General features: G+C 38.8%; 1 protein-coding gene across 6 annotated transcripts in view; it reads right to left on the bottom strand.

Moving 5' to 3' along the window:
• Positions 1-274: 274 nt before the first annotated feature.
• The window catches only part of SEC23IP (SEC23 interacting protein), a 49,554-nt gene continuing 26,756 nt past the window's right edge, over positions 275-23,072 (bottom strand). Inside the window, exons 11-20 of one of the 6 annotated variants that reach the window (XR_001706876.3) lie at positions 22,838-22,990; positions 21,448-21,543; positions 16,181-16,372; positions 12,641-12,796; positions 11,972-12,074; positions 10,084-10,269; positions 9,235-9,397; positions 8,615-8,716; positions 1,626-1,832; positions 275-1,307 (exon numbers count right to left, since the gene is read on the bottom strand). Coding sequence is in view for 2 of the 6 variants with exons in the window: in XM_508076.7 (XP_508076.4) it covers positions 8,635-8,716; positions 9,235-9,397; positions 10,084-10,269; positions 11,972-12,074; positions 12,641-12,796; positions 16,181-16,372; positions 21,448-21,543; positions 22,838-22,990 (1,131 nt within the window). In the remaining 4 variants the exon portion in view is untranslated. Of the gene's footprint in view, positions 1,833-8,614; positions 8,717-9,234; positions 9,398-10,083; positions 10,270-11,971; positions 12,075-12,640; positions 12,797-16,180; positions 16,373-21,447; positions 21,544-22,837; positions 22,991-23,072 lie in introns of all 6 variants that reach the window. The other 5 variants (XR_008537491.2, XM_508076.7, XM_009459340.3 and 2 more) reach the window with 5 other exon arrangements.

The raw sequence follows: 23,072 nt of genomic DNA, 5'->3' as shown, positions 1-23,072 counted from the left end.
CTCAGGGGATCTACTGTTTTTTGGTTTTTAAGAGATTGAATAGTAATACATACATACATACATATGTGTGTGTGTGTATATATATATATGTATGTATGAGTATATATATCCACAGGCAGCGTCACTCAAAAATTCTATTTTCTGTGTCCTCAAGTATTAAAATGAAAGGGCAAGACTGCTGCCACTCAGCTGCCACATGCTTCTTCTACGAACCCTGGTCCTTCTCTGCCCATTACTCAGAAGACAGGCTGAATGACACAAACAAAATCAGATGTAAGTTGAAAAATCAAATTGGATTTTATTGAAATATATATAAATAACCCTCATTTTTCTTTATTTCATCAGTACTGGGAAATTAAGTGAAAAGTAATTAAAAAGTAGTAGTCCTGAGAGAGAGAAATGAAGGCTGAAAGGGAATCAAGAAAACCATATTCCATCCCAGATCTGCCACTACCCAGTCTGGGAAAGGCATTTATTGTCCTGGCCTCAGCTGTAGAATGAGGTGGCTGAAATCTGTGTTGTCTGGAGTCAATTACAGCTCTACAATTTTGCTGTTCTAATTCTACCATTAGGAGCCAATGCTAACGTTACATACTGACCATATAAGCAGGTACTCAAAATGAAAAGGGAATAAACACTGAGTTCATGGGGACACTTTTAAGGAAGACAAGAGAAATACATAAGTTTGCTGCTTAAAAAATGCATTAATGTTACTGCTTTATTCACACTAATTAGAATATATACACAAAAAATGTGTATCATATATCACTTTCAAAAATTTCCATGTTCCATGAGAACTATGTAAACAATGCAAAATGTTTCCACTACGTAACAAAAGAAAATCAGCATTCCCACGTAGTATTAGGAAAATATTTGGATAATCTGAATTTATAGTAAAACAAAGTGATCTGAATTTGTAGTAAAACAAAGTGAAATATTACAAAGCAGTCTTGTCATGAAGTAGCCTTATATAGCTCAGAAGCAACACATTTCATACTTTCAAACACTTTGGTATAAGTGAAATTAATACAAAACAAAAAGAAGAAAAAAAACCTCTACTTTGGTTTTCACATTATTGGAACTTCAGCAACAAGGCAAGTGCACAGCTACCTTGGATGACAAAATGGAAAACCTCTCATCTGCTTGCTTCTCCTCCTGGAAATGGACGTGCTAGGAGAGCGCTTCACAGGACTTCTTGAAAATAAGGTGCATCTCACTTCTTTCCACAATCAGGCTCTCAGCAATCGTTTGAGAGATTTATAAAACCTCAGATTCAGTTGGGATATGAGTGATCTTGATTATTTCCTCTTAACAAATATAAATAACCTTGCATTAAGGCAGCTCAGAAGTACAATTCACATTTAAGTGGAACATAAATCTCTTAAAAATCATATTACTATAGTTTCTCAACAAGTTCATACTTGAATAAAAAGAACATACTGCATTAATAAAAAGAAAAATCCAAGTTTAATAGCCCACTAACAGTACTTTTTAAGAAACAGAAATAACCGTTTACATGCTACAAATATTTCTTCATTGATATCACACATAACTTTGACAACTATACAACTAAACTGATCTGTGGAATTTTTCATGGCATCATTTTTATAATTATGTTTTCTCACCTATACTGTCCAAATGTGGTACTGATTTTTTTCACTGTGTTAGTTCTGTGTCCTGTCCTTTGAATCCCTATATCCGAGAATTGTGGCTGAGCAATTGTTAATGAATCACTCTTCTGTCATCCATCACAGGAGCGAAGTGGGAAAGTCCTCTGAGGATTTTCTCAGCAATGGAAGTTGTACTGGGACTTTCTGTGCAGACAAGAAAGTCTTAAAAAGGAAAAAAAAAACCCTCAGTGAACTTTACAAATTTACAGTCAAATACCATGCATCGTTGTCTTTTCTGAAGTAAAAGAACAGACAATCGGCCAGGCACGGTGTCTCACGCCTGTAATCTCAGCACTTTGGGAGGCCGAGGTGGGCAGATCACAAGGTCAGGAAATCGAGACCATCCTGACTAACATGGTGAAACCCCATCTCTACTGAAAATACAAAAAATTAGCCGGGCATGGTGGCGGGTGCCTGTAATCCCAGCTACTCTGGAGGCTGAGGCAGGAGAATGGTGTGAACACGGGAGGCGGAGCTTGCAGTGAGCCAAGATGACGCCACTGCACTCCAGCCTTGGGGACAGGGTGAGACTCCATCTCAAAAAAAAAAAAAGGACAATCCAGTGCTCAACTTTACTGACAAACACCGCAAACCGCCTCCAAAGAGCACAGCCTGTGAGCAAGTCCTCAGGCCTTCCAAAGGGACAAGAATGCCCAGGAAACACTCAGTAAGATTAACCAGCATGATTTCTTCATAGCAAAGCCAGTACAGAGAGTAAAAGACACAATTTAAAGTTAGTTATGGCCAAGTGTTGTGGCTCACGCCTGTAATCCCAGCACTGTGGGAGGCCGAGGCAAGTGGATCATCTCAGCTCAGAAGTTCGACACCAGCCTGGGCAACTTGGGGGAACCCTGTCTCTACCAAAAAATAAAAAAATTAGCCAGACGTGGTGGTGCACACCTGTGGTCCCAGCCTCTCGAGATGCTAAGTTAGGAGGATCGCTTGAGCCTGGGAGTCAGAGGTTGCGGTGAGCCAAGATCGCACCACTGCACTCACACAAGCTGGGTGACAGAGTGAGACCCCTTCTCAAAAAATTAAAATGAAGTATTTTATTTTATTTTTTTTCTTTGAGACAGAGTCTCGCCCTGTCGCCCAGGCAGGAGTGCAATGGCATGATCTCAGCTCACTGCACCCTCAGTCTCCCAGGTTCAAAAGATTCTCCTGCCTCAGCCTCCCAAGTAGCTGGGACTACAGGTGTGTGCTACCACGCCCGGCTAATTTTTGTATTTTTAGTAGAGACAAGGTTTCACTATTTGGCCAGGCTGGTCTCGAACTCCTGACCTTGCGATCCGCCTTGGCCTCCCAAAGTGCTGGGATTACAGGCATGAGCCACCGTGACCAGCTAAAATATTAATAAAAAATAAAGTTAGTTATCTGCCATGTTAATTTGAGGCTTTTTTATTTTTTATTTAATTATTTATTTTTGAGACAGGTTCTCACTCTATAATCCAGGCTGGAGTGCAGTGGTATGATCACAGCTCACTGCAGCCTCAATCTCCCGAACTCCAGCAATCCTCCCACCTCAGCCTCCCAAGTTGCTGGGACTACAGGTGCACACCATCATGCCCCAGTGATTTTTTTTTTTTTACTTTTAGTAGAGACAAGTAATGTCTTGTCTATGTTGCTAAGCTGGTCTCGAACTCCTGAGCTCAAGCGATCTGCCTGCCTCAGCCTCCAAAGTGCTAAGATTACAGGTGTAAGCCACCACGCCTGGCCAATTTGAGGCTTTTCAAAGAACAATCCTAAAAAGGTCTAAAAGGACATAAACATAAAACAATCATTCAGCAAAACTGATCTAAGCTTGAATGAACTATGTATAGAATAACTGTTAACATTTTAAATGGATTATCTTATGACATTAGTATAGTATTAGAAACTTAAATTCTTGCCTAAATTTTACAGCCAAGTGTAAGAAGAAGTAAATAAAACAATTATAGTGAACGAATCATGTGAAATAGAAGGTTCCGAGTTTTTCATATAAGGTGATGGCAAAATCCTAGAATTACTATTCTTTTGGTTTTGTTTGTCTTGCCTTGTTTTGTTAGGGGAGAGAGCGTCAGGGGAACTTAAATTATTTCGAACTTCATTCGGGATAACTGCGAAGACTATGGTATAGTGAGAACTTCTACTGCCAGATATTATGCAAAAAATTACAATGATTAAAACACCATATTTCACCAAATCTAAGACGCCGTTGATTGTGACACTTCACTGTTATGTACCATAAAAAGATGCCCAGAAAGGGAGTCTCAAAGGAGAAGCCCTCACAAAAAGTGGGGGACCAAACATCTATAGTCTCAATGAGGGATAAAAGCAAGCAACTACATGCAGAAGGGATGGCAAAGAGGCCTGCGCACCTCTTCCTTGACAATGGAAAGAGGGAACAAAAACTCCAATATCTGAACTGACAACCCCACCCCTGCAAATTCTGGGGGCTGAATTCACACTACCAGCATCATCCTAAAAAATCCCAAGCAGAGAAATTAGCTTAAGCAGAGACAAGTTGGTAAAGCCCCTCCCCCAGTGACCAGCAGAAGAGAATGCACGGCTTCTCAGAAAGAACTCAACTTTCCTTAAAGCAACAGCTGACTTAAATTTTTTTTTTTTTTTTTTAAGAGATGAGGTTTCACTATGTTGCCCAAGCTGGTCTCAAACTCCTGGGCTCAAGTAATCCTCCCACAGTGCTGGGATTACAGGTATGAGCCACTGCACCAGCCCCAACAGCAGATTTTAAGATGCATTACAAATTTAAATATGTTAAAATGTGGAAAATAAATGACTTGAAATCAATGAAGTATCATAGACAAATAAATCACTAGAAGAGATGAGAAAGCCTAGGAAACAAATATTAATTAAAATGTCAAACAACAGCAAAATATTTGGCATATGATAAAAACATCAAACCAATGACAAAAGGGTACATTGTTCAATATATGGCACAGACAGAAACGATTATGTAAGAAAAAAGTTAAATTGTTCTCTACACCTTACTCTTCTAAATTACAAAGCCAAATGGGGGAAAAAAAAGAACTAAAAGAAAATAAATGTAAATATCTAAAAAATAATTAATCATAAAAGACTGGGCTATGTTTTTTGTTTTTTTGTTTTTTTTTTAGACGGAGTCTCGCTCTGTCATCCAGGTGGGAGTGCAGCGGCACAATCTAGGGTCACTGCAACCTCTGCCTCCTGGGTTCAAGCGATTCTCCTGCCTCAGCATCCCAAGTAGCTGGGATTATAGGTGCCAGCCACCACACCCATCTAATTTCTGTATTTTTAATAGAGACGGGGTTTCTCCATGTTGGCCAGGCTGGTCTCAACCTCCTGACCTCAGGTGATCCGTCCACCTCGGCCTGCCAAAGTGCTGGGATTACAGGCGTGAGCCATCATGCCCAGCGTAGGGCTACGTATTTTTAAAACATGCTCCCCTCAAACTGCCGCCAAAAAAATCCAAAGTATAAGGAAAAATAAAAGGCTAATTTCAAACTGGGAAAAAATACTTATAATGACAAAGGTTAATATCCTTAAGTATCATATTTATAAATCCATAAGAAAGAAAAGGACCCTGGCCGGGCACGGTGGCTCACGCCTGTAATCCCAGCACTTTGGGAGGCCGAGGCCGGCGGATCACGAGGTCAGGAGATCGAGACCACAGTGAAACCCCGTCTCTACTAAAAATACAAAAAATTAGCTGGGCACAGCAGCGGGCGCCTGTAGTCCCAGCTACTCGGGAGGCTAAGGCAAGAGAATGGCATGAACCCGGGAGGAGGAGCTTGCAGTGAGCCGAGATCACGCCACTGCACTACAGCCTGGGCGACAAAGCAAGACTCCGTCTTAAAAAAAATAAAATAAAATAAAGAAAGAAAAAGACCCTACCCCGTACCTCCAAGAAAACACAAAGGTCATGAACAGGCAACTGACAAAAGAAATATAATCAGCCAGTTAAGATACACCCAAAGAGCTCAACTTCACTAATAATAGAAATGTAAGTAAAAACGGTATTATAACTATTTCTGGCTATCAAATTAGCAAAAAAAATTTTTAAATCAGTAATACCCAGTGTTTCCAAGAGTGCAAGAATACTGGCCTTTACATACTGATGGTAAATATGAAAATTGAGCAACTTTTCTGGAATGCAATTTAGCAAAATGCAGGGATCAAAAAGTTTTTTTTGTTTTTTTTTTTGTTTTTTGAGACGGAATCTCATGCTGTTGCCCAGGCTGGAGTGCAGTGGTGGAATCTCGGCTCACTGCAACCTCCACCTCCCAGGTTTTAGGCGGTCCTCCTGCCTCGGCCTCCCAAGTAGGTGAGATCACACCCTGCTAATTTTTCTGTATTTTTAGTAGAGACGGGGTTTCACTATGTTGGCCAGGCTGGTCTCGAACTCCTGACCTCAAGTGATCCGCCCGCCTCGGCCTCTCAAGCTGGGATTACAGGCATGAGCCACCGCACCCAGCCAAAAATCTTTTCAAAATATGCAATATTCTCAGAAATAAGAACACTGCTTCTAAGAATGTATCCAAAGCAAACAGAGATTGGCAAAAAGTGTGTAAAACTACATATCAGAGTTATTTATAATGGAGAAAATTTGGAAAATCATCTAACACCCAACAATGGGGTAAAATAAAGTATTTTAATAAAAACTATCAAATGGAATGAAATGCAACTATTAAAATATCATGTATCACTGTAGTACTGTTCATACTAATAAAAGATTAGAATAACTTCAATGCCCATCAGTAGGGACTGCTTAAACAGATTATGGTGCAATAGTCAATGGAATACACAAAAAGAACGAGGTCACTCTCATGTTCTGATCCAGATTCTTCTCTCCACCTGAAGTGGTCTTCTTCCTCCAGATATCCACCTGGCTCGCTTGCTCAAATGACACTTTACTTTACCCGTGAAGGGGGTCCTTTGCCATCTTATATACATTAACAACTTGCACCCATCCCAAATGAATTCCTCTCCTCCTTGTCCAGCTGCTCAGTCTTTACCATGTGGTTCATTTCAACTGTCCACGTGCTGTCTGCCTTCCATTAGAGGAAAAAAGGTCCTTGAGGGCAGAGGCTTTGGTCCACTGCTGTGAAACCCAATACCTAAAATAATACCTGGCACTTAAGTAAGGTGCTCAACAGATACTGGACGGATGGATGAATGGACGGATGGGCGGACAGATGGATGAATGGATGGATAGATAGATATGGGACAATCTCAAAGATACAAAGGTAATAACGGTGTGTCAATTTTGCTATCATTTGTCTTTTTTTTTTTTAGATAGAGTCTCACTCTGTCATCCAGGCCGGAGTGCAGTGGCGCAATCTCAGCTCACTGCAACCTCCAACTCCTGGGTTCAAGAGATTCTCCTGCCTCAGCCTCCTGAGTTGCTGGGATTACAGGCACCTACTACCATGCCCGGCTAATTTTTGTATTTTTAGTAGAGACAGGGTTTCACCATGTTAGCCAGGCTAGTCTTGAACTCCTAACCTCAAGTAATCCACCTGCCTTGGCCTCCCAAAGTGCTGGGATTACAGGCGTGAGCCACTACACCCAGCCTCTTTTGTCTTTTAAAAAAGAAAAACTTAAAAGTGTGTGTGATGTGTTAACAGATATCTGGAAAGATACACAAAACATGGAACACTGGCTGCCTCTAGGCAGGGAGGTTGGGGATGAGTTATGGGAAAGCCATCTTTCACTTCTGGCCTTGCATTTCCCAACTACAGGCACCCACCACCACACCCGACTAATTTTTGTATTTTTAGTACAGACGGGGTTTCACTATGTTGGCCAGGCTGGTCTCGAACTCCTAACCTCAGGTGATCTGCCCGCCTTGGCCTCCCAAAGTGATGAGATTAGAGGCGTGAGACACCATGCCTGGCCTACACTTTAGTTTTCTTTTACTTTGTTACAAGTTTAATTTTGGAAATGGAGCCAAAAAACTTTCTCTAAGGAAGCCCTACTAAAAGTACTTACCTCTCTAAAACGAGGAGGTAGAAGATGAGGCTGAAGGGAATGTTCATTTACCACTTACTATTAGAAAACCAAAAATGGCAGGAACTTCCTTTGATTTCAGTAATTTAGAGCTCAGCATTTTGTGTCTGATTCTTTCAAAGCCTTTAAAATTTCTAACTTTGTAAAAAACACATTACTTGTTTTTAAAAGTAATGCATAATCTAGTGAGGAAAACCAGGTATCTGGTGTCTCAGGAGGACAGTTAGGAATACAGAGTGTGGCTGAGCTGCACGTCAGCTGACCCATCACAGACTTAACCTCCTTCCCTATTCTTTCCCTCTATAAAGATTGGGAATGCTCAAAACATTACTTCTACAATCTTTCATACAGACTGGAGATATTGGACATTAGACACAGGCCTAGTCAATAGGTATGAGTAAATTTTTGGACAAGCTTCTGCTTCCCTAATTAAGAGCGACAGATGTGAGGAGTACTACCCTCTCCCCTCTTATTCATGTTGTGAATGTAGATATGGTATCTGCAACCATGGGGGCACCTTATAACTATGAGGCAGCAAGAGCCAACATTCAGGTGGGAAGAGGCAAGCACTCTGGGTATCTGGTGGAGTCATTCAACAGAGGAACCCTTCTTGTTACGGAAGAAAAATAAACCTCTATTTGTTTAATGTATTGTAAACTGGGTTCTGTGAACCTGCAACCAAAGGAATTCCTAACTGATATTCTTGGGAATCTATTTTAAAAAGAAACTAAAAATAACTCAAATTCTATGTAAATTTAGAAAGAAGACTGTAATAAATCAGAAATGTAAATTACAAACCAATTATCTTTCTTAATGTCTCTATTGCAAATTTTTAAAAACGACGACAAAAACTCAGAGGAAACAGAAAAAAGCAAAATCAGTCAACATCAACTCCATACAACAGATTTGAGAATGCAAACATTCAGAATTTATACATTCAATAAGGATAAACTCACACAGTAAAACTGAAGTTTGATCAATGCTGGGGCTGTTCTGGACTAATGTTCATTGTTCGATAAATTTCTTTAAGTAGTAACAGAGCAGTATCTTCAGATTCCCTATGAAAAGGAAAAGCATATTTACTTAAGAGACAATTAGAAGAAATTAACTTCTATGCACAATGGTTGAAAATGCAGGTTCTATTCTATCCAACTCTATCTAAGAAGGGCAAATGATAGCAATGTAATCTCAGTGTAATAAATAAAGCAGCGTAATCTCAGAGCTGTCCTTAAAAACTAGATGAATACTGATTAGCTCCAAAACAGCTGTGTTGCAATTCTCCTTGGTGACAGGGATACAGGAAAGAATGGCATTTCAAAGTCCCTACCACTACCACTGTGAAAGGCATTCCCACAAAAACAGTGTGCAAGAACCAAGGGTCTCTGGTCAAAAGCAGATGACATACTGCCATCTTGTGGGTAACTAAGGGGGAAAAATAACGATTCTGAACATATAGAAATTCAAATGAATATTCATAGCACATTGTATCAGTAAAAGAATCTCACTAAAACTAAAATTGCTGCACGTGCTAGCACCAAAAGCCCACTCAAATGTTACCAAATTTAAGAACACTTACCAATAGCATAAGTGACTCTGAAGAGCGAAAAGGTATTCATTAAAACTCTCTATTGGTTTTTCTTGGAGAACGTAGTCAATTCGGCGGCCTCCATTTAACATTCCAACCTTTCCTAAGTAGTCCTCATCCTTGGAAAAATCTGGACTTTCAACAACCTTTTCTGCTAGAATTTAAACCATTTCAATATCAAAGTCAATCACTTAATCTTTATCCTTTGACTTTAGCTGACTTTCTGGGCTCAATGAGAATACTGCTTGACGCATGTAGCAACCTGAGGAGCTACCAGGCTCACTCCCCGTTCCTCCAAAGAGCCAGGGGAAGAGGGGCTGGTTACCCGAGAGAGAGGAGAAAAGAGCCAACAAGCTGAGAGAAGTTGTGAAGATAAGGGGTGAGAAAGCATTGTAGAAAGAAAGGAAACAGGATTAGAATCTGAAGAAGTCAAAAACATCACAGCACGATGACCTTCACATTGCATGTCAAGTCTGTAACATAGTTAAACAACAGTTTCAGGAAGAAAACCTCTCAGAGTGAGTCTTTAAAATGCAAACCCTAAAACAAATTGAGTTCTCAACTCGGATATTCCACTCTGGCCTTAAGAATCTCAATATAATTTTTAAATTGCAGAGGAAAAAGTTCAGTAACTATCAGATAAAAACCCACTAAAAAAAGATGGCATGGATTTTGAAGTAATGCTATTGACAGTACAGTTTATCTTAACAGATTTTCCTTTAAAGAGCTTCTATAATTTAACCAAAAAGTCTAGAAAGGAAATGCATCATCATATAACTTTTAAGTATTATGTTCATATGAAACATTTGTATTAGAAAATGCCTCAAATGTCAAATTTACCTTCAACTACTTGCTTTTCTTCTTCTTCTTTGATCTGATTGGCCACCTTCTCCAATTCTTCTTGCAACTGGGTTGAAGAGGTATGAGCACGGGCAAACTCATTTAATGTCTGCCAAGCACTTTTGAGAGAGCTAATAAAACCCTGCTTCAAATCAGATCCCATACGAGAGAGACTCTCTTTCAATTCTAAAGAGATTAAGATGACACAACAAGTTAGTCAGTCACTGGGTAAACTTCTGCCTCACAAAAATTGTAAGTTAACACTCTTCTCAGACAGGATAAGACTGTTTCTTCCTCTTTTCAATGTCAAATATACGGAGTGCCTCAGCCAAGAACCCTCAGCATGTTAAAATGTCATGGATAGTCTTATTGCTTTTTTTTTTTAATGACTAAACTTGATCCAGCAAAAATCTATAAATTTTCTCTCTCCAAATAAAAGAAGTTCAAATACCATAAAAACGTAAGCACATTCAGCCAGGCGCGGTGTCTCACACCTGTAATCCCAGCACTTTGGGAGGCCGACGTGGGTGGATCACGAGGTCAGGAGATCGAGACCATCCTGGCTAACACGGTGAAACCCCGTCTCTACTAAAAATACAAAAAGTTAGCCGGGCGTGGTGGCCGGCGCCTGTAGTCCCAGCTACTCGGGAGGCTGAGGCAGGAGAATGGCATGAACCCGGGAGGCAGAGCTTGCAGTGAGCCAAGATTGTGCTACTGCACTCCAGCCTGGGCAACAGAGCAAGACTCCGACTCAAAAAAAAAAAAAATGTAAGCACATTCTTATGCCTTTTTTGTTTGTTTTTACTGTAAGTTTAAACATAGGGGCCAGACACAGTAGCTCATGCCAGTAATCCCAAAACTTTGGGAGGTCAAGAAGGGAGAATCATTTGAGGCCTGGAGTTCAAGACCAGCCTGGGCAACATAGTGAGACCCTGTCTCTATTTAAAATAAAAAATAAAAATAAAAAGAGGCCTACGAGATTTAAAAATCACTGTTTTTCTAATCTGTAAACAGGAAGTGGTTTTGAGGATTCTTTTTTTTTTTTTTTGAGACGGAGTCTCTCGGAGACTGGAGGGCAGTAGCACGATCTTGGCTCACTGCCACCTTCACCTCCCGGGTTCAAGTGGAGAATTAAACATTCTGATAAAACCACAATTTAAACTCCAATTTAGAAATGAAGAAATCCCTGCTCCTTCACTTTTTCTACTGTTGTCTAATAATCACATGTGAATTCAAGGTCTCTGAGTTATCAAACGCATGCCTTATTTTAACTTCAAAAGAGTTCAATATTTTTAAAAAGCATGTTAGCAAAACAAACAAAAAACACACTTTCACATAAGAGTGCGTAATCACTTTTCCTTCTCTTCTACCCCTCCCATCCCTTCCACCCAAACTTTTAAATGTAGCGTTAATACACACCATTAACAGGAAGAAGAGAAACCTAAATTCAACTTGGAATCACCAATCCATTATGTTTAATGAATTTTTTTAACAGGAAGGTGTGTCTAGTTAGCAAGAAAATAACAGCTCACTTTGACAACATCAAGTTTATTTCTTGATGGTCTGTTCATTACTTTAAATACTGTTCTTCTTCCTAATTCCAAAACTTGTAACCAAACTCTATCAAAATCTAATTATGCATCTTATTGCCTTATTACCAACTTCTCCCTATTCCTAATTACCTTGACAATTAGAATGCCATCAAAGAGAAATAATTCATTTGTAATTTTGTTAAAGCTCTTCCAAATTCTTAGTTTAAAAGTTCTGAACATAGTAGGCACTTAAATAATATTAATTCTCTCAGAGACGATTTAGCGTCAAAATTTTCATAATTCATTACAGATTACAAATGACAGGAAAAAAAGTTTTTATAGTATTTGCTTTTTACCTAAATGAAGTCTTTTTCTGCCTTTGTGATGTGGAATGAGAACAGCTTTTAGGTCCAAATCTGGAACAATCATAGGTTCTAATCTATATGCCACTGGATCAAGCTATAAATAGAAGAATTTATGAATAAATAAAAGAAATTTATGAAAGCTGTTTTGAGTTATATGCCTTCGCTGGGTAAGAAAATGGATACATGGCAAATCAGAGATTTTTATTTTTCTCCACACCTTATTCAAATACTGACAATTATGAAAAGATTTTCTAGTTTGTGTGTAAGATTACTTTGCAAGCAAAGCAAAAGAATTATTTCCCTGAACAAAGGCTTTTGATAAGTTTATTGGAAAGTGTCAGACTATATCTCTTAGAACAGAAAGCTGAACCTTATAAAATCAAGATAGGTATTAATTCCCAAGAAATAAGAATATGAGAATTTACTAGGATAAAGAGGACAGGTTCTTCATCTTCTTCAAAAAAGAAAGTAAAAGGTCAGGCACAGTGGCTCACGCCTATAATCCTAGCAATTTGGGAGGCTGTGATGGAAGGATCACTTGAGGCCAGGAGTTTGAGACCAGTGTGGTCCACATAGTAAGACCCCATCTCTATAAAAAAGTAAAAAATGTTTAAAAAAGAAAAAAAGATTTTAAAAAACAAAGTAAATTCAATTACTCACCGGATGATAAATATTGAAGAACCCTTTACAGGTAGGAAGGCTGTAATTCTCATCTATCCTATCAACTCCTCGAATAGTGAGAAACATAGCAATTGGAGACCCCAAGGCAAAGAATATCTCTGGTTCAAAATCTAATGAGTTGTAAGCAACAGAAACCTGGAAAGAATCAAATAACAATGAAAGATGATTGTTCCAATGTCACCTAGTAGAAAATTCTTTTGAATTTTCAGGCCGGGGGTGGTGGCTCATGCCTGTAATCCCAGCACTTAGGGAGGCCAAGGTGGGCGGATCACGAGATCAGGAGATCGAGACCATCCTGGCTAACACAGTGAAACCCTGTCTCTACTAAAAATATAAAACAATTAGCCAGGCATGGTGGCGTGCGCCTGCAGTTCCAGCTACTTGGGAGGCTAAGGCAGAAGAATCGCTTGAACCCGGGAGGTGGAGGTTGCAGTGAGCCAAGATCACACCACCGCACTCCAGCCTGGGTGACTGAGCAAGACTCCATCTCAAAAAATAAAAAAAAAGTACTAAAAAATTTCTCTTTAAAATCTTTATAGACTATTATATCCTCTGGCTATACTTTTACATATTGTTTTGCACGGCATAATAGTATATAAGAATTACTATATTTATTATGGTTATAAATATGGTTAAAACTTTAGACTTCTAAACTCAAACTGCCTGGGTCTGAATCATGGTTTCATTCACTGTGTGATCTTGGGCAAGTTTCTTAACCTCTCTCTCCTCCACCTCAGTTTCCTGATTTATAAAATGGGGATTATAACAATGCCAAGCTCACATGTGATTGAAAAATAAATAACCTAATCCACATAAAGTGCTTAGCACGAGCTCGGCACAGCTTAAGCACTCAATGAGCATTACTTCTGTTACTATTATAACTATCATCCTCTCCAGTTAAGTTTCTTTCCATCAGAAAAATGATTTGTCCTGAAAGAGCACATTTTGAGTAGCTTACATGTAGCCTCTCTCAAGAGAAAGCACTGTCATCTGAATAGCACTGTACAATTTGCAAAGCTCTTTCATTTGTTTCTCAGTAGTAGGAAATGTGTCTTTTTATTTTAGTATCTTGAGAGTGAAGCACAATGAATGGCATAATCCAAGTGTTCAACAGAGGTCCATAGAAAGAGGGAGGCAAGGCAAGAACCATTATGCCTATGGCAAAGCTCAAATATGTGACATGACTTAACCCAAGAACACAGAGCCAGTGAGTGATGGAGTGCTGACTTAGATGTGGGACTTCTAATTCCAAATCCAATTCTCTTTCTACTACACTAAGCTGCCCCTTCTAACAAAGTTTAGACTTCACATTCCTAGGCTTGCCCTTATATTTGCAAATTCGACAGTTTTGTTCCAGCAAACAAAAAGAAGAAAAAGAAAGTTAAAGAACAATTACAAACTGGAAGAAATATTTATAACATACATGACAAGGAGCTAATAACCTTAATATGTAAATATTTTGTAAATGTCAGTAAAGGAAAAAAGAAACCAAATAGAAAAACAGGTAAATTCAACACTTCACAAAAGAAAAATGTTTAAAAAACATATGAGAAAATAACCTCACTAGTGCTCAAAGAAATACAGTGTGATACCATTTTCCCTATGGGGTTATCAGAAACGTAAATGAAATACTAAAAAGAAAGTAAGAAGTACTAACAAGAAAGAAAAAAACTGTATGAAAATACACACAAAAAATTAATTCTTTAGAATAGCGTTGTCAAAGTGAAACTACTACATATTTTTAAAGGAAAATGATAATACCAGTACTGGCAATGGACAGAGGAAACAGGCAAACTTCTAAACTGCCAGTGAGAATACAGATTGATGTCTCTCCCGGGGAAGGGACTGTGTCCATCCTTTGGCCCAGCTAACCTATGTCTACCAACTTAACTGGAAGAAATAATAAAAAATGTGCACAGAAAACTGGCTTTAAAATGTTCATCACTAGACTACTTAAAAGAGTAAAAAGTAGAAATTGCCTACATGTTTAATATGATGGGTTGAACTGTGTCCTCACAAAACATTTATGTTGAAGTCCTAACCCCTAATACCTCATAATGTGACTTTATTTGGAAATAGGGTATTTGAAAAGGTAATCAAGTTAAAATGAGATCACTGTGGTGGCCCTAATCTGACTGATACATAAAAAGGGGAAATTTGGACACACAGACAGACACTCACAGAGGGAAGATGATATTAAGAGATAAGGAGAATATGACATAGAAAAGAAGCCTGGAGGGATGCATCTATAAACCTATAACTGCCAAAGATGGCCAGCAAATCCCTAGCAGCTCGAAGAAACACAAAAGGATTCCCCTCCAAGTTTCAGAGAGAAAATGGTCCCGCCACCACCCTATCTCTTCCGCTCTGCAGAACTGTGTGGCAACAAATTTCTACTGTTCAAGGCCACCCAGGTGGTGGAACTTTGTTATGGCAGCCTTAAGAAACTAATACCTTCAATAATAAGGAAATAAGAATAAGTCATTATCTCTCCAAACAGTGAAATTAGTCATTACTGATTACAGCAGTCATTAAAAATGCAGTTGGAGGCCCGATGCAGTAGCTCATGCCTGTAATCCTGGCACTTTGCAAAGCCAAGTCAGGAAGACTGCTTGAGGCCAGGAGTTCGAGGCTAACCTGAGCAACACAGCAAGACTGCCTCTACAAAAAATGAAAAAATTAGCCAGGTGTGGTGGTGCAGGGCTACACTCCCAGCTACCTGGGAGGCTGAGGTAGGAGGTATCCCTTAAACCCAAACCCTAAACCCTTGTTTTGAGGTTACAATAGGCTATGATCGCATCACTGCACTCCAGCCTGTGCAACAGAGCAAGACTCTGTCTCCAAAAAGGGAAAAAAGAAAAGAAAATGAAGTTGTAAAGGAATATTTACTTACATAAGAATATATTCCTCTAAAACTTCATTTTTAATACAAATCAAACATCCAATTTCATTTTGTACCTTCATGAACTTACTTACGGAAATGCATCTTTATATACCCAACTGTAAATATCCTGACAGTAACACTGTCTAAAAGGATTTTAATAATTATAAAAGCCACTGTGATACAAGTATGTTAAAGTATATCATTAAATGCAGCATTGGTCAATTTTTATAAGACTTTTTCCCCAAGGGAAGAATTATGAGTACTAGGAAACATAAGTTGAGTGAATACAGCCAAGTTGCTCTCACAGAAACTGAAGTATATTCTGAACATAATTTCTTAACTATGGCCACTTCTGTTGTTAGTGGCTATAAGAGACTGATGCTATAAAAGTATGAGCGGTGGGAAAACTGAAATAGAGACAATTTCAAAAGTTAGACAACACGTTCTGTATGCATTTAATCCCTTATTGTGAGTACTGTTGAAGAAGAAAAAAATTTTCACTAAGAGAAAATCAGTTTTTTCCACATCACAAATAAATGTTAAATAAATATTTAAAGAACTTAAAGCCAACCCAAATGATAAAGATGTATGATTCCAACATGAACTATGTAGCCCCAGTCAATACGTAAACTCACCTGTCCGGCGCCAACTTCAAAAGATTCATAATTCACACACACAGAAGACACGCAAGCACCAACTGGAAGTTTCCTCTTTGGCTCATTGGATTCTGAGGGGAGGGAAGCCATGTCTTTAGTCTTCTGGGCACTTTGCTCTTGACCTTTTGTAGAAGTGGCCGCCACTGCCTTCTTTTCTGACACTGCTTTTTTCTGTAAAATACCAAAATTTAGTAACATAATCATGAGAAAAAGTTCAGCTCTCAGCTATCATTACAAAACATGCTATCTCAGTATTAAGGAATGATTAGCAACTTCTTAGGAATAGTAACAACACTGTGATTACTTTAAAAAATGCCTTTTTATTCCCTGCAGCTTTTGCTTCAGCTAATTTAAAAAAATGTCCAGGTCAGGCACAGTGGCTCACCCCAGTAATCTCAGCACTTTGGGAGACCAAGGTGGAAGGATAGCTCGAGACCAGGAGTTCAAGACCAACCTGGGCAACATAGTGAGACCTCCATCTCTAGAAAAAAGAAAAAATTAGCCAGGCCTGGTAGTGCACACCTGTGGTCCCAGCTACTCAGGAGGCTAGGGTGGGAGGATCACTTGAGCCTAGAAGGTCAAGGCTGCAGTGATCTGTGATCGTACCACTGCACTCCACCCTGGTCAACAGAGAGAGACCTGTCTCAAAAAAATTTTTAAATTAAAAAAAATGTTTACGTGTCCTTTTTAGAAATGCATACTAAATATTTAGGGAACAAATGTCATGATGTCTATAGTTTAAAATTCTTAAGAAAAATAATTAAGAAGCAAAGAAAATATAGCAAGACAGTTACAACTAAGCAGAAGTATTGGCTCTCATTAGACAAATCTCAAAAATACTGAGTAAAAGAAACCAGGTATAAAAGAATACATACTGTTCATTCTACTTAGATGAATTTTTAAAATAGGTGAACTATTCCATATTGAAGGAAATCAGAAGAGTGGTTTTGTTGTAGGAGGAGTTAACTAGAAAGAAGCATGAGGGAGCTACCTGAGCTCTCTCATGAAACAGAAATGAACACAGAACATAGAAATGAACTCAGAAATGTTCAATTTCTTGTTTTAGGCAGTGACGACACAAGTGCATACAATCGTGAAAACTCACCCTACTGCACACTGAAGATCTATGCATTTCAGCACAGTGGCTCATGCCTGTAATCCCAGCACTTTGGAAGGCTGAGGTGGGTGGATCTCTTGAGCTCAGGGGTTCAAGACCAACCTGAGCAACATGGCAAGACCCCATCTCTAAAAAAACAGAAAAATTAGCTGGGCATGGTGGTGCATGCCTGAAGTCCCAGCTACTTGGGAGGATGAGGTGGGAGGATTGCTTGAACCCAGGAGGTGGAGGCTGCAGTGAGCCATGCGTGCACCACTGCACTCCAGCCTGAGTGACAGAGTGAGATCCTGCTCAAAAAATAATAATTTTTTAAAAGATCTATGCATTTCCATAAATAAACAAAAGTTTTGGGGCATCTATATAAAAGGTGTTATCTCAGCTGGGCCCAGTGGCTGACGCTTGTAATCCCAGCACTTTGGGAGGCCGAGGCGGGCGAATCATCTGAGGTCAGGAATTTGAGACCAGCATGGCAAAACCCCGTCTCTACTAAAAATACAAAAAAATTACCCGGGCATGGTGGCGAGCGCCTGTAATCCCAGCTACTCAGGAGACTGAGGCAAGAGAATTGCTTGAACCTGGGAGGCGGAGGTTGCAGTGAGCCGAGATCCACCACTGCATTCCAGCCTGAGCAACAGAGCCGGGACTCCGTCTCAAAAAAAAAAAGGTGTTATCTCTATAACGAGAGAAAAGCCATTCACACTGGTTTTCTAATTTGCCTTGAATACAGCAGCAACAATAACATCAGAGAAATTTAAACAGTTGGGTGGGAGGGGGACTTGTTTACTTCCCAATAACACAAGTTAGGCTGTGAATGACTAAGTGTTAGTCTCGGTTTAAACAGCTATCGACAGTGCCTAAACAACCACAGCTGGCCAAAATGATATTATTTAATTCCAAACACCAGGAAATCAGGAAAGTAAGTAACTGGTTAATTGAAAAGGCAATCTATAAAAAAGAAAACTCTTAGCCAGCTTGTAACTGTTTCCACCGTTAATGTTTTAGAAGGCTTGGTTATCTCTGCCCTTCGGAGGCAACACAAAATTAAGCCTAAAATCCGAAATAAGGAACATTTTCAGGGTTCCTCACTTTAAATCTGCTTTCTCACTCAGAAGTACCTCCCGTTAAATTCATAAAACATTCTAAATTGCTGAGAGCTGTCTAAAGAGATCAGAAACTGTCCTGTTGCCAAGAGTTGCTTTGTTAAATTTGCAATACTTTTTAAACTGTGAACCAACAGTGTTTAAAAGTGAACCAACATAGGCTGGGCGTGGTGGCTCACTCCTGTAATCCCAGCACTTTGGGAGGCCAAGGCAGGTGGATCACCTGAGGTCAGGAGATTGAGACCAGCCTGACCAACATGGTGAAACCCCATCTCTACTAAAAATACAAAAATTAGCTGGGCGTGGTGGCAGACGCCTATAATCCCAGCTAGTTGGGAGGCTGAAGCAGGAGAATGGCTTGAACCTGGGAGGCAGAGGTTGCAGTGAGCCGAGATCGTGCCACTGCACTCCAGCCTGGGAGACAAAGCAAGACTCCCTTTCAAAAAAAAAAAAAAACTGAACCAACATATACATACTTGACTATCAATATCCCCAACACTAGAAACAATTCCTTTTCAAATGAAAATTACTAAGATGCTTTAAAAAGAAAAAAAAAGCACACAGTCACAAATATCACAAATATTTGATCTCCTTGTTATAAAATAATCGCTAATTTTGGTCCCATTATTTCAGTTACAGTAAATCAACAGGACATACCATATTACTTTTGTATTGATCTAGTAGCACCTTGTTATCTGTAAGAAGTGTAAAGCAATCAATGGCAACTCAGCTGAGAAAGTTTCATGGTTCATCCAAAGGCAATTACCTTTTAATTTAAAAAATAAGATCACTCTATAGATTTTTGCTCATTTCAAAACATTCTTATAATGCCATAATTTATATATCTAAGCAACTGCAGTCCATAAACCAGTCTCCTTCTAGAAATTCTTCAAGAACTATAGAATCCTTTTCTACTTTTTTCCCTTTCATTACAGAATAAATTAAGAACATGGTGTAGGGCCTGAACACAAAGCTTCTCATTTCTTGTTTTTTTTTTTTTTTTTTTTTTATAGGCTTTTGCTTCACTGATGTATACACGGAGACAAGCATTTTTCTGTACGGAGCACACAGCCTGTATACAGGAACAACACTGACACGCTTGTGTCCTAGTCTCAGTTTGACTATTGTGCTCATCAGAGACAAAAGCCTGGGGATCTACTCACAGGGTTGTTGTGAGGCTCAGGTGAGATGAAAAGCTCTTTGTAAATTGGAATTACAGAACGATTCAACACACAAGAAAAATGACATGAAAGATACCTCTTAACTGCTAAAACTAATAACCTTTCTCAGCACTTAATCAAATACTGCTTGTCTATGTCTAAAATGTCTTTTGAGTTGCTCCCTTCCTCTCCACCTCCTACCTTATACCCTTATCATCTCTCTTTCAGTCACTGTACAATTACAATTACTACTATATAAGATTGCAGCCGCCTCCACTTCACGCCTTTCCAACTTCATCTGTGCACTGTGACCAAGCAAACTCTCCACAGTCCAAAAGTTAAAATTAAAATTTAGACTACACAGATGATTTGGTGCTAAATCATAACTTGTGATAGAATAAGCAGGTCAGCATTTTGCAATGTTTAAAAACACCATGACTTTCATGGCCATAAGAACATGTTTGAAAACCACTCCCTTACAAGAGAAAATCCAAGCCTCCACACCTGCCATCTGGGCCTTTGGAACCCTCTGTGCTTCCCAGTTTCCAGCTTCCCTGATGCTACAGGAAAACACATGCCAGATTCCAGAAGGCCATCTCCCCTGACCTTACCCCTCCTTCAAGCTCAAGCACCATCACCTTGGAGAAGTCTTCTCTCACCAACCCCATGCTTGTCTCAACAAGCCAGAACTGCCACCTCTCATCTGCCTCAGGACAACACACACAGCACGCTATTATGGGGCTGGTATGTTGTCATTTGAGCTCAACGTGCTCCCCCCAACTAGACAGCACACTCTTGGTTAATCTCCGGCTCCCAAGAATTGAACACAGTGCCTGACTCAAAAGAGGTAGCTGCTATTCAATAAAATGATGAAAGACTCAATTCCTTAAGCTAACCATTAAAAAAAAAATCAGTCCTATGACTTTATAGTCATTTCCCATATAAAGAAATGATGTAGGTTAAGTTCCAAATAGGTAGTAAAATAATAGAACCATAGAAATTCAAAAGATGGAAGGATCATCAAAGAGCATGTTAATAACAATACAAATAAGACGGCCACCCTAAGAGTCATCTAATTTTTCTAATTAGAAAACCTCTGTAAAATTAATTTGATCAATAAATTAAAATTAATAAAACAAGTATACTTTCCAGTTGTTCTAGTTTTAAATGCTTTTTAGCTGTTGCCTTGTTTTGTATTGTTAACAATTTTTGCTGTTTAGTGTTTAATGAGACTTCAGTGTGTATGTTTTTCCTCATCTCTTTAGATGGTAAGGACTGGGAAGAAAGTGAGCTATTACTTGGTGCTAAGCTTTGCATGCATTATTTCATGCTTACTCCAATCCTATAAGGAAGGTATTATTCCATTTTAGAAATGAAGAAAACAAAGGATCAGAAAAATTAAGAAAATCACTCATGATCAGAAGGCTGAGGCGGGAGGATAGCTTGAGCCCAGGAGTTTGAGACCAGCAGTGGGAAACACAGCAAGATCCCATCTCAAAATAAACAAATGAATAAAACCAAATAAAAATTGCTCATTAATATGCAGTTAATGAGTAGTTGAGCTGAGAATTTATTTGTCAGAACTTAACCACTTTTTGCACCAGGAAAACCTTAAATATCCATTTTAAAACTGAAAGCCCTTCATCCTAGGAACTTAGTCCCAGGAAAACCAGGATGGTCACTTAGCCTAATGTGGACTTAAGCCCAACTCTGACTCCTAAGTCTGGGTTTCCATCAGCTCCATTACTGTGCCCTAGGTAGGGAGCAAACTAGCTTACCTAACCATAGTAGTATTAAAATTTTCTATAATATAAACGAGCTGGTCACACCATGAGTTTTAGTTTTTCTTGAGTCAGAGGTGAACTTTACCAGTTTGGCTGCTTTATGTTCTACAAAGTTAGCTATCTTCTTTCTGGGTCCAAGGGGTATCCCCATTTCCTTCAGGTCATCAACTGTACACATAAGCTTTAAAAGGAAACAGACAAGCACATTAATCAATCTAGTGATAGAAGAACTGAAATGAGAATATGAAAATTATAAAGAAACCACATCATCTAAAGCAATCTAAGAGCCACTCAACTTTTTACAAGTTAGTTATTTTGTATTTAAATCATGCATCCGTTTAGGCTATAAAATCTTAGGCCTCCACACCTAAATCATTCTATTAATTAACAGAAAATACACATATGGTATACAAAATTCCAAAGCTATAGTCAAGCATACGATGAAATATCTTCCTCCCACTGCTGTCCCAAACATAGAATTCTCCTCTCAGCACCAACTGTGGAAATTTGCTCTCTTTGAAGCGATGTCTTATGTATGCATAGCACTTACATGTTTTTCTCTGTGTGTGTGCTCTACTATGCACACAGTAATGAACTCTGCTCTCTTCATGTAAATGTACCTTAGAGACGGGTATCTCTGACACTGCATCATTCATTCAACAGCTGTAGGGTACTCCGTTATGCGGATGCACCATAAATGATTTCACTAGCACCCTACTCCTCAACACCAATGGTGTCTCTAATGTTTTGTTACCTTGCAAACACTGCTGTGAGTATCCTTGTAGATAATTCTTGTGTGAATATTTCTCTATAGGAAATATTCCTGGCAATGAAACTGATGAAGCAAAGGGTAATTTTTATATTCTTAAAGATATTGCCAAACTGCCTTCCAAAGAGTTTGTACCAATTTACACTCTGACCAACAATATATAACAATGCCTAGTTCCCTTCACCCTGGCCACATAGCATATTATCAAACTTCCTATTTTTTCAAACTGGTAAGTTAAAAAAAAATCCCATTGTACTTTCAATTTCCATTTCTCTTATGAGTTTTCATACGCCAAGACACCATTTGTTATTTCCTTTTCTGTAAATCATGTTTATATTCTTTGCCTATTTACATATCACACTGATGTGATGGTCTTTCTGTAACTGATTTGTAGAAGCTTTGAAAATCAATGAAATAAGCCCTCTGTCTATAATGTGTGTTGCAAATGTATCACTGGCCTTTAGATGTTGTTTATGGTGTCTACTGTTACACAATTTTTTTCTTTGATGGCTTCTGGATTTTGCATCATACTCAGAAAAGCCTTTCAGATTATAAAAAAATATTCTTCTGTGTTTTTCAATTTTTTAAAACATTTCAGTCTTTGTCTACTCTGGAGTGTATTTTGATACGAAAATGTTTATTCCTAATTTTCAATCTACGCAAGAAAAACAATTTCAAACAAAATGAAGCAAACTATGATCAGTACCAGGGATTCCATATCAATCTTTTCCTTTTCAAAAGTGCTAAAATATTCAGAGAGGCTAAGTGCTTCCAGAGTTTCTTGCAAAGTTAGGACTTCTTCATTTTCAACATCAAGGTCATAAGACTCATCCAAAGTCAGCTTTGGCTCTTCAGGCATCTTTAAAAAAAAAGTATGAAAAACATTATAAGCTCAGAAAAACTCCCGTATAATGACTCCTGATCTACGAAAACTCTGAAAC

Source organism: Pan troglodytes, chromosome 8 (genome assembly GCF_028858775.2).
Source record: "Pan troglodytes isolate AG18354 chromosome 8, NHGRI_mPanTro3-v2.0_pri, whole genome shotgun sequence".
In the NCBI taxonomy this organism is placed as follows: domain Eukaryota; kingdom Metazoa; phylum Chordata; class Mammalia; order Primates; family Hominidae; genus Pan; species Pan troglodytes.
Note: the sequence above shows the minus strand (reverse complement) of the source record. Positions and strands in the feature narration are given on the sequence as shown.